The 16,995-nt window shown below is 41.8% G+C and overlaps 1 protein-coding gene across 1 annotated transcript in view; it reads right to left on the minus strand.

Moving 5' to 3' along the window:
- The window catches only part of LOC144109672 (phosphatidylinositol phosphatase PTPRQ-like), a 116,550-nt gene that overhangs the window by 39,185 nt on the left and 60,370 nt on the right, over positions 1-16,995 (minus strand). The window contains exons 22-29 of the mRNA XM_077642474.1: positions 12,223-12,427; positions 11,459-11,785; positions 10,838-11,134; positions 8,143-8,393; positions 6,279-6,351; positions 5,339-5,439; positions 4,491-4,692; positions 1,014-1,340 (exon numbers count right to left, since the gene is read on the minus strand). Of these exons, the coding sequence (XP_077498600.1) occupies positions 1,014-1,340; positions 4,491-4,692; positions 5,339-5,439; positions 6,279-6,351; positions 8,143-8,393; positions 10,838-11,134; positions 11,459-11,785; positions 12,223-12,427 (1,783 nt within the window). The remainder of the gene's footprint in view (positions 1-1,013; positions 1,341-4,490; positions 4,693-5,338; positions 5,440-6,278; positions 6,352-8,142; positions 8,394-10,837; positions 11,135-11,458; positions 11,786-12,222; positions 12,428-16,995) is intronic.

The raw sequence follows: 16,995 nt of genomic DNA on the forward strand, positions 1-16,995 counted from the left end.
GGAGCTGGACTAGAATGTTCACCGGGTGTGAGGTGTTGAAAACACACTCTTTGCAAGCCGAACCGAGGAACATCAGGAGCCTATATTTATTTTCTCTAACGGTCATCAAACTCTAATAACGGGAAAGTGAGCAAAGTAGACACAAAATGCATTTTTTGACCTGAAAACTAAGTTATACCAGACTGAAGTTAACTTTAAATGAAGGTTTTGGAATTCGTTGGCACTACCTGACAGGGCCAGCGCACTGTCTGTTAGCCGCTTCACTGAAATGATAACGGCGCTTATACAAAGTTGACATCTGAAATGTATCTGGTATCGCTGTAATTAGATTAGACGAGGGGTTATTCCAGTCATGCAAAAAAAGGATTAACTCACTTCTTCGATGCGTGGTGCCAAAGCATTTCCTTTCATTATATAAATAGCTTAGGCGGCTTTAAACTAAGCTTCCCACATGCGTAACTTTGATAACTAGAGGATATATTTTTGTTGCTTAGCGACAACCCTGATGCTATTCCCAAGCAGCACAGGTCATCGGCCCAATATTGCAACAGGATGGTCCCATCCTGGTCCTTTGTAGGGCCAGCTTTGCCAATAGAGTTTCAATGTTGGGCCAATTACTTGTGCTGCTTTGGTTGTGGGCTATCGAACAGCGGACCGGAGTTAGTGTTCAGGCTGAATGGATTCCTAAAACAGACTAAATGTGACAGTGTAAGTGGCAGCGAGTCAGAAACGATGCTTGTCGCAATTTGTACGCAGTCGTATGGGCGCTACATTACACGAGTTCAACGTTTCTAGACATGTACGCCACTCTCGAATAGGCTCGAAGATAGCTTTACGTTTGAATTCAGACATCTGCCGCTCGTAAATACAGCTTCACTCATGAGAAGCTGAAAATAAGAATACAGAAACAAGATAACACATGTGCGCTTGTTATGAAAATAATGAAAGTGCTTGTCACTTCATCGCCTACGATACCTCTGACTTTCCAAATTCATGTGTTTTAAAATGCCTACCAGCTGCTTCGGTTGAGAACGATGCATTTTGCTGAAGTTGTTCTGGATCCAAAAGCCCAATGTCCTCCGTGGTCGCAGCGCGGACGATGACAGAGTAGAGCGTGTAAGGACGCAGTTCCTGTAGAGTCGCATTGCAGGAGTTTGATGACACAATGAGCTCTCTCTGATGCCTTTCAGCCAGAGCACAATGAGGATTCATATGTGCAACTGGCCAGTAAGCAACGTGGTAGTGGCTTATCCACTGGTAGGCATCTTCCGGTCGACTCCAGCTAATGATAACCTCGTGGGCTGTGGCAGCTATTTTGAGGTCTCTTAGCGCTGGAACCACTGCAAGTTTCGTGAACAAATAGAAGCGTGAGATTTTGGAATTAAAGTGAGAGAATTTTGCGGAAACAAAAGGTTTCAGTGTTGTGAGCACACTGACCTGATAAGAAGATGATTTTCAGACTGACTAATTATTCTGAACTCAAAGCAAACTGCACATTGCGATGCCGGTGCTGTCGCCTATGATGTCGTAATATAAAACAAGATCTAAGTGCATTGTGTGTTAAGTTGCAACGACATATTTAAAAGCTGTATTTTGTACCAGTTCCATGTCCAGCATCTGGTAAGAAGCGGGATAGTCTAATAAATGTTCGACCCAAGTCAGGAAGATGTGCTGTATTTTCGTTAAACACTTGCATTTTAAACCATGAGTGATCTGGAAAAAGTTCATGCGTATATATAAAGGGCTTATTTCTGCAGCCTTATCGCCTATTGTGAGAGGGTGTGCATTCGGACAGCTTTATTCTCTTGTGCTCACGTAATTTACAAATTCTATTGCCTTTATACGTGGACTACTCTGAAGTTAACTGATTCAAAACGTTGATCATGAAAAATTTTTGGCACTTAAATGCGCCATAACTAGTTTTAAGGCAAGCAAGCACTTTTGAACACATGCATGGTACACTAACTGCTAAAGCCAAACTCGTTTCGTGTTTCGTTTTACAGCACAAAGCAAGAAATGCCACGCCAAGACGGATGTAGTAGCGCGGCATAAAAACTAAGCACGCGCAGTTTCTTTTTCTTGTTTTTGAGTTGACGCGAGAATTCTACGAGGGGATATATATATATATCTATATATATATATATATATATATATATATATATATATATATATATATATATATATATATATATATATATATATATATATATATATATATATATATATAAACATATGGTTGCTAGAGGCAAAATGCAAAGTTCAAAAACGCTTCATTTAGCCATAGATTTATTTTGAGTCGACGTTTCGGACAGAGCCTGTCCTTTCTCTTTCTCTCTCTCTCTCTCTCTCTCTCTCTCTCTCTCTCTCTCTCTCTATATATATATATATATATATATATATATATATATATATATATATATATATATATATATATATATATATATATATATATATATATATATATATATATATATATATATATATATATATATATATATATATATATATATATATATATATATATACACTTATGAAGGGAGCCAACAGTCACCGAAACCAAGGTGCATAGGGGAACGTTATTAATTTTTTTAATGTCTTGTGCTTATTTAATGGTTGTTTTTTCAGCTGCTTTATAAGTAATTTTCTTTAAGCGATTTATTTATTTAAGTAATATTATCCCGCTGATAAGCACAACACATTAAAAAAAATAACGTTCCCCTATGCACCTTGCTTTCGGTGACTGTTGGCTCCCTTCATAAGTTTGTCAAACGGGCCCCTCATTTACTTTACCTTGTCTGCTAATAAATTAACGAGGGTCTCGGTTCTGGCAGTCTTGATGCCACAGGTTGCTTAAGAGGGCTCTCGCACAGTTTCTGCCCTCACCGTTAGATGACGTTCCACATCACGCTCGCTGTATTACAGGACGTGCTACGTCCGCCGCTATGGACGAGGGTGGCGCTGGTGAACACTCTAAAGGTTCGCGTACACGAAATAAACAAATACCCACGAGAGCAGCACATTGGACAGCCGTCGCCGTAGCTCAGTTGGTAAGAGCACCGGACGCGATATTCGGAGGTCGTTGGTTCGGATCCCACCGGCGGCATGGTTGTTTTTTCTGCTGCTTTATAAGTAATTTTCTTTAAGCGATTTATTTATCTAAGTAATATCATCCCACTGATAAGCACAACACATTAAAAAAACGTAATAACGTTCCCCTATGCACCTTGGTTTCGGTGACTATTGGCTCCCTTAAGTTTGTCAAACGGGCCCCTCATTTACTTTACCTTGCCTGCTTATATATATATATATATATATATATATATATATATATATATATATATATATACATTCATGTACAAGTTGCCCTCGTTCAAAGACGGATCGCCCTCTGCATTTTCTATTTAAAAAAAACTGTGTCTGAATCTCCAAATTCAATTTCAAGGCGAAATACCTTAATGGCTCATACTCCTGGTCGAGATCCTGTCCGCCTGTTACATCGCCAACCGGAAGTCACGACAACGGAAGTGACGTCATACCGTCCGTCCATCCATACGCTCTTCAATTCGATAAGAAAAAAACCTTTGTGCACGATTGAATTCGAACCACCATGCTCCCGCTGCGTAGCCCAGTGTGCTAACGACAACGCTACTTCCTGCCAACGGATATGGAGTTCTGCTTGTATAGGACGCTGGAGAGTGTTTGCGGGAAGGCGTCGAATCAGACAGATGTCTCGCAAACGCCTTCCAGTGTCTCCAGTCTTTAATATTGACAAACAATTGTGTACTTAATTAACATCTTAACCACACCTCAGTGACACCAGCAACATCGCGCTGAAAGCTTTCGCCTCACCGCACTTTAGGTCAACAAAGTGCCCTCCTGAATTTGGAGCTCATTGTATATACTGCATCAGTGGTTGGCCTCACTGAATAAGGAGAAGCACTGAGTGGCCGCGGATTACATCTGCTTCAGCCACAAGTTGCTAGCTTTTTTCACACAAACTTAAATTTATTGCTTAATAGCATTGATTGAAAATGTACATAGCGTATGTTTGAAGCCTAACAAAGCTTTGGATGCTTTTCACTTCAAAACGCTCAAAATGATTGTTTAACCAAAAGGAATTGGGCTCTGATAGAGTTATCGGGGACATTTGTGAAGAGGAGAGCGAACAGCAGTGATAAACAGAAGGTTTGCACCTTGGGAAGGCTATCATTTCTTGCGAACCATTGTATGTTATGTGGCATGCGTATTGTTGTCTAAGGGTCTTATTAACTGCTTGCCGCGGGAACTTTGCAAGGACGGCAAGTTCTGTAGGGTGCTGTGAAATGATTTAAAATAATGTAGCCGGCAGGTGGCCTTGGAATATGCATTAGGAGTCTTTCATGCAAATGACAGACGATTGCTGCGTTGTAAAACCTGCCGATGACTGAGTCCTTATGTTGGGCTGCTTAAGTTGTATTGGGAGATGTCAGCTTAGTATCATTGATGATTACCTGAAGGTTTTGTGCTGAAGTTGGCACAGTTGGCTTCACTGAAATGACGGTCGCTCAAAGCCTGAACACAGACGAAATACGTTCTTCCGGGAGAAAGTCCTGTTATCGTATGCTGAAAGCGCATGAAGCTCTTGATCGTGGCAGATGTCTTCGATGATTCTGTCTCCAAGCTGTTGTCTTCTATAATTTCTGAGCAGTTCACCTACGTTTAGCGAAGCAGAGAAAGTGATGAACAGATAACTTTGCGTCACTAATTAAGCAGCATATAAAAGCCAAGGCACAATACTTGTAGTCTATGAAATTTCTTGAAGTCCGTCTTTATATTCGCAGCCCCTTCATATTTTTTTTCAAGGCGTAAATTGCCGCTTGTCTAGCGTTGGTACAGGCTCATTATCACACCGAAAGCCATTCATTGTCATCGAGTTTGCATTGTAGCATTTTAAAGATAATTTTCCTTAGCACTTTTGATTACTGATGCAAGATGATAAAAACCTCTTTTTCTTCAGCCGTATTGCCTTCAGCGCCAAAATTGTGACTGTGGTTAAAGCACGCAAAACAAAGAGGGGTCCGGTAAATATTGTCATCAAAGAAAACGTATTGGAGCAAACATAGAGGTCTATTCCAGGATGCGGCCGGCCATTGGAAGGCACAGGGCATGGTTTCAGCTTTTATTGGTGTGATAAACTTCTAAACAGCTCTACAGAACGAGTAGTCTAAACAATGAAACCACAAGCATCGGTCTTTAAAGGAACAATGCCCCAATTACTCTCAGCTGAGCCTAATCGATGCTTCTTTCCAAAAGTGAGATTCGTGACTCTTTATGAAAAAGAACAGAGTACTTCATGTACCGCATATCTTGCGGGTCCTTGGTTCTTCATAGAAGAATCCTGCCAGTGGATCGTTAGGCTGGTCTCGGTACGCTCAGAAACAGACAAGTTGTTTGGAGGCTCTGCAAAGGAAGAGAAAAGTATGCAAATCGAGTAGAAAATTATTGATTTTTCGTTTTTTAGCATCGTTCTTTAGGTGACGAAGCAGTGCCGGCACTCTAATGAAGCTGAACGTTGTTATAATTAGATGGGTTATGTCAGCATCAAGATAAACGCCACTCCGTACGCTCTCTATATATTGCTTTCCAGCGCCAATTTCAGCATGCTTATTTATAGTTACGGCCAGACTTTCGGTCTTGCCTTGTATCGTCTTTCATACCTCCAGAATTTATTCTGTTATCATTTCAGCACTCTTCTAGATATCATTTGAGAGCGTAGTTCATCTGCTGGCCGCCGCCTTCATGCGCTAGAGATGACTATATTTTTATTTTAATGTCTGCCATCTTATTATTACCGCTATTTTACTCTATAATTCATGTTTTTTTCTTTAAAGCTTTGCTTCATCATTTTCCATCCTCCTGCAGGTTCCGATGGTCACAATTCGTTTCGAAGAGTTTTTGAAAACCTGCAAAGAGACTTTTTATCTTCCTCCTTCATGTTGTAGCCATGTAAATGAGTGCAATAAGGATGAAAACGTGATGTTTGCTTTTAGACTAAACTAATCTGTCCGCCTAAATGAGGTCCGGGTCAAATTTTTTTCGCTGGAAAAAGCTTGAAGGGAATATCTTTTTTTACAGCCTTTAACGTCAAAAGCAGGGATGTTCGCGAGTTTACGGAAGATGAATATTAAGGTGTAATAACATGGCATTGTTTACAGCAAAACTAATGGCACTGGTAGCATGTTGATTATAGGACATGTATTCTAATACAAAATAACAGTCCGGGCAAAACAATTACGCACCTAGTTCAGAAGTTCTGAACTGAAGTTCTGGACTGTAGGAAGAATAAGGTGTTCCTTTGTTCATCGCTCTAACCTGGAAACAAAAAAACAGAACAGGTAAACAGAAACATATCTTCAATAAGGTCAATATAGATCAGGGACCATTCATTAGCACACCGACACTAACCGTGAACCTTGTGTGTCTACGATTATTCGCGTTCATTTCGAGTGATGCGTACACGTGCTCATAAGAAGTGCGATAACTCTGCATGAAAACTTGAGTGATCAATGAATATTAATGAAAAGCAAGGTTTGCCTTATCGAGTGTATTATTTTCACACTGCGCGTTGCCATGATCAAATTCGCAATGCGATTCTTGCACAAAATTTGCTGTTTAATTTTTCGGAATGGAACGCAAGTAATGCTTATCGACCACAATTCTCATGATTTCACATTTGTATTTTGATGTGTTCAAAGCCGAAGTCGGGTAAAAGTGAGTGAATAGAGCTACTAGTAGGTTTCGTGTGAATGGAGCACGTGTATTCCATCTGAAGCAGAAGTCTAATTGTTACGTATTGCTCTGTTCACATGTTGGAAACGACACTGGTATGATGCTCTCCTAAGAGCGTAACGATCAGTCTGTCTGGATTGGAAGCGAGTAATGTATATCAAACGTTTTTTCCTACTTGTCCGCAACTAAAAAGCTACGCATACATAGTCGAAACCTATTTCCGAAAAATGGTAAGAGAGCGGGAAGGCCTGAAGTGAAATTCATCGTAAATACGTTGTACAGACGTCTAAAACTCTGCCTCAAAGGAATCAACTTCATATCAAAGGTTACTGCACAAGCTTAGAAAAGATTCCCTTTGAGTGCGATTAAACTAATACGGGCAAAAAGCTCACTCTAGAGGTGATTGAAGAAAAGGCAATACAGAACGCAACACAGACCCTTAAATAAAGATTTGATGTATAGATTAAATTCGGATTCAGAGGAAGTCTGGCTTAGAACGCTTCTTGATTACTGTCCAGCAAGCTGTCAATGTGATCCATCAAGTTGGAATAGACGATGCCTTAACTTTTGCCATCTTTGTAAAAGAAAGGAGGGCGCAAGACGTTTTTCTTTCAAACTGGCGCAAGTCTCATCATGTTAAGGAGTAACTCAAAAGCAAGAATAATGCGCCTGTTAAAAGCTGCTAAGATAATTCTTTTTCGCGAATTGCCTCTCCTCTACTCCTGAAAAAACTTCACCATATTATCTTTAAAACTTCATTTTGTTCATTCAAGCCATTATTTCACTGTTTAGGGATCTACTGTATAGCGCGTACAAACCAGCAATAGCGCGACGGCAACATAACATATTTCGCCGAAGTCTCTTTTTTTCCCTCTTAGCTAGGTGATCCCTGATCTGATCACGTTTCTTAATCCGCACTATTTGCTTTATTTCTATCGGGGCTGTACCAACCAGTCATTTATATTTATATATAATGCTGTGCTTACTCCACTTTACCTTCGAGCCTTTTACATAGCCGATTCTCCACTAGAGGCTCAGAAATGAACATCATGACACCTATCCTAATTATCAACACGGTATATAGTTGTTAGCGCTACATGATTAAATGTCAATAGAGTTTTCTTAAATCAGCGGTTCAAACGCGCGATATGCCATTAAGTGTGCCTTTGGGATGCGAATATATACATATATGTGGAATATGATGTGGCTGATCTTTGAGTACGTATTTTTTGTGTGCTTCTGTCTTCCAGGACTGGTTTTTTTTTGTTTTCTTATTCGTAATATCAAATCTATCCCACTTAACGTTCACGTGCTGTGAGCAAAGTGAATATGCTTAGATTAAGAGGATTCAGAAAACAGCGACAACAGACTTACCGAAAAATAGTAAGTTGTGCTAGGGTCCAGACCACCTACAAAGCAGCAGTGCTTCGGGATTTCCGCCTTTTGATTTCGACATTCTTCGTGCACAAAATTACTCTGAGTGACCCTCCAAAGATCGCTTTCACTCCAGAACCTGAGTTGATATTGGTCGAGGATGCCATTAGGAGGGTAAGGCTTCTTCCAGGAGACAAGCACAGTAGTCTGGTTGAACTGGGACACGACCATATCTGTCGGTTGGGGTGGAGCTGCAAGTCAATGGGCAGCATCATGGGATAACTTCAGGTGTATCATAAAAATGTGGTTCTTTTATGGTATCTAACAGGAAAAGGATAGGAGAAAAAATGAACAATCATTGCGAACTGGGCTGGCAAGAATTACCTATGGAGCTCAGCACAGCTCCACCGGTGGCTGTGCTAGTTTCCAGGGTTGACGGTGCACGGAGGTTTGCTACTTTGTCCCTGTTGATTTAAGCATTCCAAAACACTGGATATGTTTTTACTTTTTAAAGAAATACTTATCGATATGGAGCTCAAGAAATGCTTCCTTACTTTTGATATGTGAGTGACTATCTGAACGGGAATAGGTAACACACTTGAGGAGATAAGCCTCGGTGTAAATGACGACACATACCCTTGAAGAAAAACCTATCAAAATAACTTTAGATTGGTCTAGAAATTACTTTTCAAGCAATGTATTCAATTTCTGTACGAAACAATAGGTCAGAAGCAGAGTAAGTGCACCAAAATTTCCGAAGGAACTTTTTATGTTCTAGTCTGCTCTTTTTTTCAAGGTATAAATAATTATCCACTGGCCAATAAAGGCAGCAGTCAAGGCCTCTTTCACAAACATGGTATTGCTACCATTGAAAATTGAGCGGTTATTCAGGAATTAAGCAAAAGATATACTTTGCGATGCTCTGCAGCATGAGTGGTGAGTACCTGAGCAATCTGATATATATATATTTCCGTTTATTGCATAAAAAAATCTCAATATTTTAACTCGAATTTCATATAGGCCAAGAATCTTTCAATATCTAAGACAAACTTTATCTGCATGTATTGTTTATCTGGTTAGTTTGTCAGTTACGTTATATTAACTTCTAGATTACGGCCGCATCAGTTACTTCAATTCATACGATGAAGTTAAGGGAGTAAAGTGCAAAAACCAATGAATGAGATTAAGTGCTCGCAATATCGACTATGATTTTACGCGACTTTAGCTTTTATCATGTCAGTGTGATCTCACTATGTGTGAGCAAAAAACATTTCTTTAATCCTCGATAGCAGCCAACTTATTGATATATAAAAGAGAATTTACTTATCTCAAAATGCGTCGTCGGTAATTTGACTAAGTCCTCTCAGGAAAACTGCCCACCTAGGATACCAGCTTGGGCTCTTAATTGTATTTATCATCTGCCTTTGCATCAAGTGCCATTCAAATTTTGAAAAGAACTGTGAAATTTGTTATGAATCGATCGCTGCTAAAAAACGAAACTATTTCTAATTTTCCTTATGAGAAGTTTCTACCATGCCAGCGGGGCTGTCATTACCATTACGTGTTTGCACCTTCTGCAAAACTCTGCGATTTACGAGCTCTAAAATGAGGGCCAAAACCATGCTTCCTATAGACGAAATAAGAGTTTTCTTCATCCGGACTGATCATTTTATGCATGAGCAGTTCAGAATAATTATTGTTATAACTTGTACAGTTATAAGGTCTTTATAACTCTACAAGAGCACATTAAGAGAACTACGATCTGGTCCGCAGTAGCAGTGCTAATCGTGGTGAGGAGCACTACACTTTCGAAAAGCCCTAATCAGAAGTGGGTGCGGCTTTCGAGCTCTGTGCTGAGGATATACAAAGGGAACGCAGCAGCTGCTTAATTTCAACTGCTGCTCTCACGGCTCCGGACGCACACGTATCGGTCCCTGACAGTGATGTGTACGAGTGTGTAATATGTCCGGTTACTGTAAGTTGGTGTTACATTTGACGCCTGTCCATATTGTAGCGCAAAAAATTTCTAAACAAAAGCCACAGGTTTTTAAGATTCACGAAACGCAGCCACATAGCAAAGACGCGGACAGGGCTGACCCGATATATTAAACTGATTTAAAATATCAAAAGCTTGCAGATTGGACGGTGGAACTTTGTTGCCTTGCGGCACGGTTTCGGATTCTTGCGGGGTGCTGAATTGTAACGCGACATGGGCTGGGCAATCCGTAAACGATTCATTTGAGCAGTGTAGCATTGTGGTCGCTTTTTATGGCAACAAAAAGCAGGCGTTTCATAATGGAGCCCTAACCTGAGAAGTCCTGTGGTGGGTAAGATGTGAAATGTTGGTAATATGGTGGGTAATGCAATATGAGAGCACAAAATTTGACAGAAATGCAATAATCTGAAAGAGCGACATTGGATCGCAGGGGAAAGTGAAAGCGTCATACATAGAAATCGCGCGCAAAAGATTATTTGCTGCTGACTGAATTTCAATCCTAATAGTTCTCTATGTTTATCTTCATGCATACAGTAGTTTTTCATGCTTTTGAAAGGCAACGTTTTATGCATTGCCATTTGCACCGTAAAGCGACCACTGGTGGGCGTTTGTGAAATCAGAGCGTTTAGGTGCAAGCCCATTACGGCAGTTTAAATTCCACACTAGACAGCCACGTGATAAGTGCACAAGACAACCTACCAGATGCCGCAGTCGTGAAGTTGATTGTAGTGAACAGTGGTGACCGGCCTACGTCGTTCTGGGCGTACAACCTTACCATATACATCGTGAAAGGCACAAGGCCGTCGCACATTTGATAAGTATAAGATGTGTTCCACTCGCTATGTTTCGTCCCCCAAATGTCCAAACTCTCCAGCTCCAGGTAGTAACTGATCCTGTCCCCGTTTGCCTCTTTGCATGGAATTTCTGACCACTCGAGGGCATCCAGCCCAGGCACAGATTTGGAATGTCGCAGGTTCCTTGGCCTTCCATTAGGTGCTGGAACGGGAAGATTAGGCGCCAAGGACATGTACACATGATATATATAGTAGTCATGAAATCTTTTACATGTACATTGATATGTTGCACTATTACAGAATACCTCTGTCTAGCCTTGTAAGTTATGCGTAAGTGTGACTTTATGCCAGAACTAGAGTGCCAATACAGTCTTCATAGTTCACGTAATAATGTCGAAAAGAAAATGGCTGGAGCAAGTTTCTCGAGACATGCACAATTTCACAGCCATAAAAGCAGTCGAAACGAGCAGGGCTCCTCTTTTATTAAAGTATTATTAAAGTGAACTTTTGAAACTTCTTACGTTACCTTCTTCCTTCGTTGAGAACGTCAGGTTCTGCTGGAGACTTCCTGGATCAAGAAGTCCTATATCTCCAGCAGTAATCGCAGTGATAGTCAAACCATACACAGTGTGCGGGACCAGACCTTCTAGAGATGCGTTACAGAACCTCGGAGGCACGATGACTTCTTTCTCAAGGCTATCAGCAAGAGAACAAGAAGGCAGCATATGCTTCACCGGCCAGTAGAGAACATGGTAATGGTCTATCCACTGGTCTGCTCCTTTAGGCTGTCTCCATGTGGCAACTGCTGTTCGAGCACTTGAAGTTATCAAAAGGTCAGTTTGCGCCGGAATCACTGGAAGCGATAAACACAGAAGAAATAGTTCTATTTAGAGGAACCTAGGGGAGACTGCAAACAATAGCAGCAGCAGTAGTTTTGTTGAGGCGCAAAGCACTGAGCAGAACAACTTTGTACAATAAAAAACACTTCAAGATGAGACGCCATTTAGCCACATTGGTAGCACTAACAAATTAATCTGAGCAGTGGATTTGAAACAAAAAAGCCGTGCGTACTTTGCTATTGCTCCATCCTTCGCTAGGATTATTACAAAGCATATGCAGCGTTAGGGAAGTACCACATACGTACTGTATAAATTACTGCATAATATACACTGCTCACAGACACGATTGATAAGCATTACTAAAGGGAATAGTTCATTCCCAGCCGTTCAGTTTTCAAGGCTTAAGGCAGAAGATTGCCCGAAACTGTTCGCAGCTTTTTGTCGTGCTTACTTGAAGGCAGGGTTGTGAAGTTCGCACAGGTGGGCCTACTCAAATGATGGCCTGTCTTCGTCTGAACGCAGACTGAGTACGCCAGTCCTGCTGAAAGCTCAGTCAGTGTGTACTCCCGAAGTGCAGTGTCGTTAATCAAGAAAACCTTTGGCTTTGTAAATGGTACCAGGTTGCTATTCGTGGCATTAACCTGTGAAACATTCACCTGGAAAGCAACGGTAACTGTCTACGTTAAGGAGCACTGCGCTCAATACCTGTATTTTATAGATTGCAATGAAATTATTAGGATATCATAGCTATGTTAAGCCCCTCTCACGTTCATGAGAGGATTCTTTATATATTCACCCTCATTATCAGAGGCCACCAGTTTCCTGTTCTGTGATGTACCGGTCTTAACCACATTATTTCTTTTTGAGTTACACTACAAGAAAAAATCATGCATCTCCTGCAAATCAGCAACCCACATAGCCCGTTTTTTTTGTCGCTCTTGAAGTAATATCTAGTGTAGCACGCGTGTACCTTGATAAGTATTTTTGTATAATTTTTATCTTGACCTGGCGAGTTACTATATAATGCAGATCTTTCAAAGCTATACATGGGCTCAGCTACATAAATTCACAGTCGTTTATTTGTGTACGTATCAGTACTGTGCTCTTGAAAACTTGAGAATGCCCTGAGAATTACATTTTCTTGGCATTTTCTCCAGGTGGTCAGGACATCGTTTATTTTCTTAGCCTCGATGAACATCTAAATTTTTCAGGAGCGCATTACCTATGCAACCAACTGAATTTAGAGAATTCGGAACTTTAGGCTAAAACAACCAGCACGAAACAAAAATTTTTTAGCTGGAGCTGATAATTTTTTTATTTCAAGAAGCGATATGCTCTTGTGTTTAAGTCAAGATTTTTTTTAGCATTGTTCGCAAGACCTCCGTCAACAACATTATTCGGTGTTACCAGGGATTATGTGTTGATTGAGTAAAGTTTTTTCGCGTCCTTGCTTAACGCCAATCCAACAATTGTATTTTCTAAAGCTTTTTCTTGCTGTTGCGAAAAACGGATATTCTTAACGGGTAGGCTCGTTCCATGGTTTCAGCATCGCACATAAGAACACCACAACGGGCAGAAAGACGATTGCAGGCAAACAGTGTGTTTCGATGCATTTTTTTTCAAGTTTTAATCCTTCCTCTTTTGTACATTGGTAAAACATGTTTCACATAGCCCCACGGAAGAGACGTTTCAAGAAGTGTTACTAGATGTTACAGAGAGCGAGGCCACTGTGCAATGCGGACGATAATTTGCTTTTTTTTTCATCACCGTGTTGTCTAGTTGATGTACAGAATTCATAAGCAGTAACTTTACACATGCACACGAGTTGTATATTGCCTCGCAGTTACACATTTGTCGTTTGCTTGACTCCTGTAGAGCGTCTGCATAAGAGCGCTCTACGATTACTAGATTCACGGGGAGTTCTGTGCCTGGCACGGACTCGTTCAGGTCATTTCACGGGCTAGCAGTAGACGCATTCGATAATAATAAAAATGGTTCAGTATGCCTCCTTTGTGAACCAGTGATCCAATTTCAATCACTTCCGTTATATTTGCATCACAAATTACAATAGCCGCAAATAACGAGAATTTTAATCAGCGTTATCTTAATATCTATACAAAGAAAAGCTTGTAAAATTAAACGTGGCTCTAATTGGGACGGTCAGTGCCCATTAACCCGCCTGCAAGCTTGAAGTCTGATAAAAACAAGCAAATGTCTCACCATTTATTATAATTTATAGCTCATAGTTTTCATGTTTTAAACATGCCCGGCATATACTGGAGGCAGCAGCGTCCCGAAACGCTTCTGGTGGAAGAACGTACGGAATATCTGGCAGGATTTTAAATTGTTTTTGCGCGGACGCGACAGCGCTCTTGGTCTTTTTTTACACATCGTTCATTACATCCTTGAAACCTCGAGTTAATATTTCAAGAAGCCAGACACACAAGATGGGAGGTGGTACCCGAACCGCAAAAGGGCTTGGAGACTTCCATTCAGCACATCACTACAGTCACCTAGAAGAACAGAAAAGTGGGGTACCTCTTTCCGCTTTACGAAGAGCGGTAACTTTGCGGCGTATTGCGCAGAAGGCGATGCAGTAGCTTTACAAGTCATCTTCCCAATGCAAGCAGTGCTATCACTCACCTAGTTAAACTTCTTTTAAGTGGGCTGTGTATTACGTGTTCGATTCGTCACTAAAATGACCTCCGGACTACTAAACTAAAGCTACAGCGCCTACTTGGACACACAAGACACGACAGCAACAGCGGAAGTAGCTGCGTTCATATACGGAAACACTGGCTACTTGTATGCGGCGTGGTTACGCGCTCGACAGAGAAGCAAATCCAGATCACATTTTTAATCCAACCAAAGCAACATGTGCAAAGTGAGGTGCCGAGTAAAAAGGTCTCTAAGAGACCCCTAATATACTGCGGCGAGTGCCTAACCTGGAGGACGCCGTTATGTTCACTTGTTGTACACAACTTCAAAGCGGAAATGGTTTGGGAGGCTGGCTGCAAGGTTGCTAGAACAGAAGGCAATTCTTTGGAAAGGCGAATATATTCTCATTTCTTGCAGTAGATGACGAAATATCTTCGCGAAATAGTTAGCTAACTCAGTATAGTAGACGCTCCATCTAGAGAACCTGGCAATACAGCGCCCTGTACCCGAAAATTCGTGCAGTTTTTATTAATATCACTGTACGAAACAGTTCTATACCAATAGTATTGTCACTTGTTCAATTTGTTGCTCGAGCTCGACGTTACATAGAGTTATTGTGATCCATGGTTCTGATTGGCTTGCCTGCTCCAGCCTGACTCTGAAATATGCTTGCGTCTAGACCTATGACCAGTCTAAGGTTATAGTCTCCACAAAAACTTTCTAGTTTGAATGCCATGATGATTGAGGGTTCTCAGTGACGATAATACCCTTTGGGGGTTGGCAAACCTCAAAGATAGTTCTGGACGCCTTGCCAGGTGGAGCTTGAGGCTTGAAGATTTGGACGTTACTGTCATCTGAAAATACGGCTAAAAACACACCAGTGCCGACTGCCATTCACGCGCTCCAGTACCATCCGGCCAGGTTGATACCGACCTGGACGACGACGCATTCTTTGGGGCTGTGCGAACGTCTACCCTTACTCAACTGCAGCGAGATCACGCGGAGCTTTGCGCGCTCAGTGACTGCCTTGAATGCCGCACGTGACACCCACGTAGTCGTTTGCCACGTGCGATGACCTCGTTTTCCATCCGCAACAGCGTCTTGTACAAAAAGACTTTGGCATCCTTTGAGCCAGTGTGTCTCCTTGTCGTACCTGTCGCTCTTAGTGCCGACTTCCTGAGCATCTGTCACGAGGAACCTTCTTCTAGACATCTTGGCTTCACTCGCACATTGGCCTGAATTCGCCGGAAGTATTACTGGCGCAGGGTTGCGGTCATAGTGCGACGGTATGTCTATGGCTGTAGTCTCCGCAAAAATTTTGTAGTTTGAATGCCATGATGATTTTCGTGACGGCCAGCGCAGAAGGCAGTACCTTTAAAATCTCTGTTTCAATAATTGACACAGACTTGTTGGAGCCGTTTCATCCGTTATCTCTGGTGCACAGGTGGACTGTGCCCGATTATTATTCGGTGGACTCGCTAACGTTTATTTATCACGTTACTGCAAACCACAGGCCCTCCAGCAAGGCACTGCTGCTGAAATAGCGGCTTTTTTGTCCGCAACATCGTGATTTGCACGGCGCTCCAGTCGCTGTTATCACAGGAAGCGAACCGCAAGTAATGCCCAGCTATTGCACGAAGTAAAACGGCTCAGTTGCACAACTCAAAGCAGGACGACTGCCTATCACGCTCACACGAATGAACTCACAGAACGTCTAAACAATAAACTGGCTGATATGCTCTCCATTCGCCCAGACGTCGACCAGAAGAACTGGCATGCTGTCTGTCCTACATCACGTTGGCATATAATACCGCAGTTCAGAAAACTACCGGCCACACGCCTTTCCGCCTTGTTCATGGAAGTGAAGTGAGGACAATGCTAAATGCGATGCTTCTTCCAGGTGGAGCGCTCGCTTCCGTCTCGGGTGCAGAAGTATTTGCGCAGCTTGCCAAAGAATCCTGGCAGCCGGCTAGACTTCGCATTAGTCAGCAACAAATCCAAGGCACCCAGGGATACAGCCTCCGCCACAGGGACGTTGAATATCATACAGGCTGCTCCGCCGGGTCAGAGAAGCGGATTGCGAAGTTCTTCCTGAAAAGACTGTCCACTCTTCGCTCCAAGCTCCTCAGTCTGACGTTGTGAATGTTAGTAGATTGAAACCTTACCACTAACGTTAAGCGCAGTGTTTACCTGTTCGGCCGTTTGCTGCCCTTATTTTGAGCCTTATTCGGGTTCTTCAGTCATGTTTATTGTTATCTTGCGTCCGTTTAGGATCGAGGCAATTGTTTTCAAGAGAATCCCAGATGCACTGTGCGAGCTGTGTCAGCGGCATCAGTGTTGCTGCCTGTGTGTCTGTGTGCCCTGACTACTGCCGAGCCGGCTGGATGCGCTCCCATATTTCACCGGTGAAAATATCAATAACTGATAAAGCATAAAGTCGATGAAAAACTGCCGATGGCATTTCAATTAGTGCACCGTATTAAATTTTTTAAGAGCGTTAGCTCTTACTCGTCACGTTTCTGGATGTCTTTCAGTCTGCTACCATTTCCCTTCGGGGTGAAATTTT

This window comes from Amblyomma americanum, chromosome 11, assembly GCF_052857255.1.
Source record: "Amblyomma americanum isolate KBUSLIRL-KWMA chromosome 11, ASM5285725v1, whole genome shotgun sequence".
Taxonomy (NCBI): Eukaryota; Metazoa; Arthropoda; class Arachnida; order Ixodida; family Ixodidae; genus Amblyomma; species Amblyomma americanum.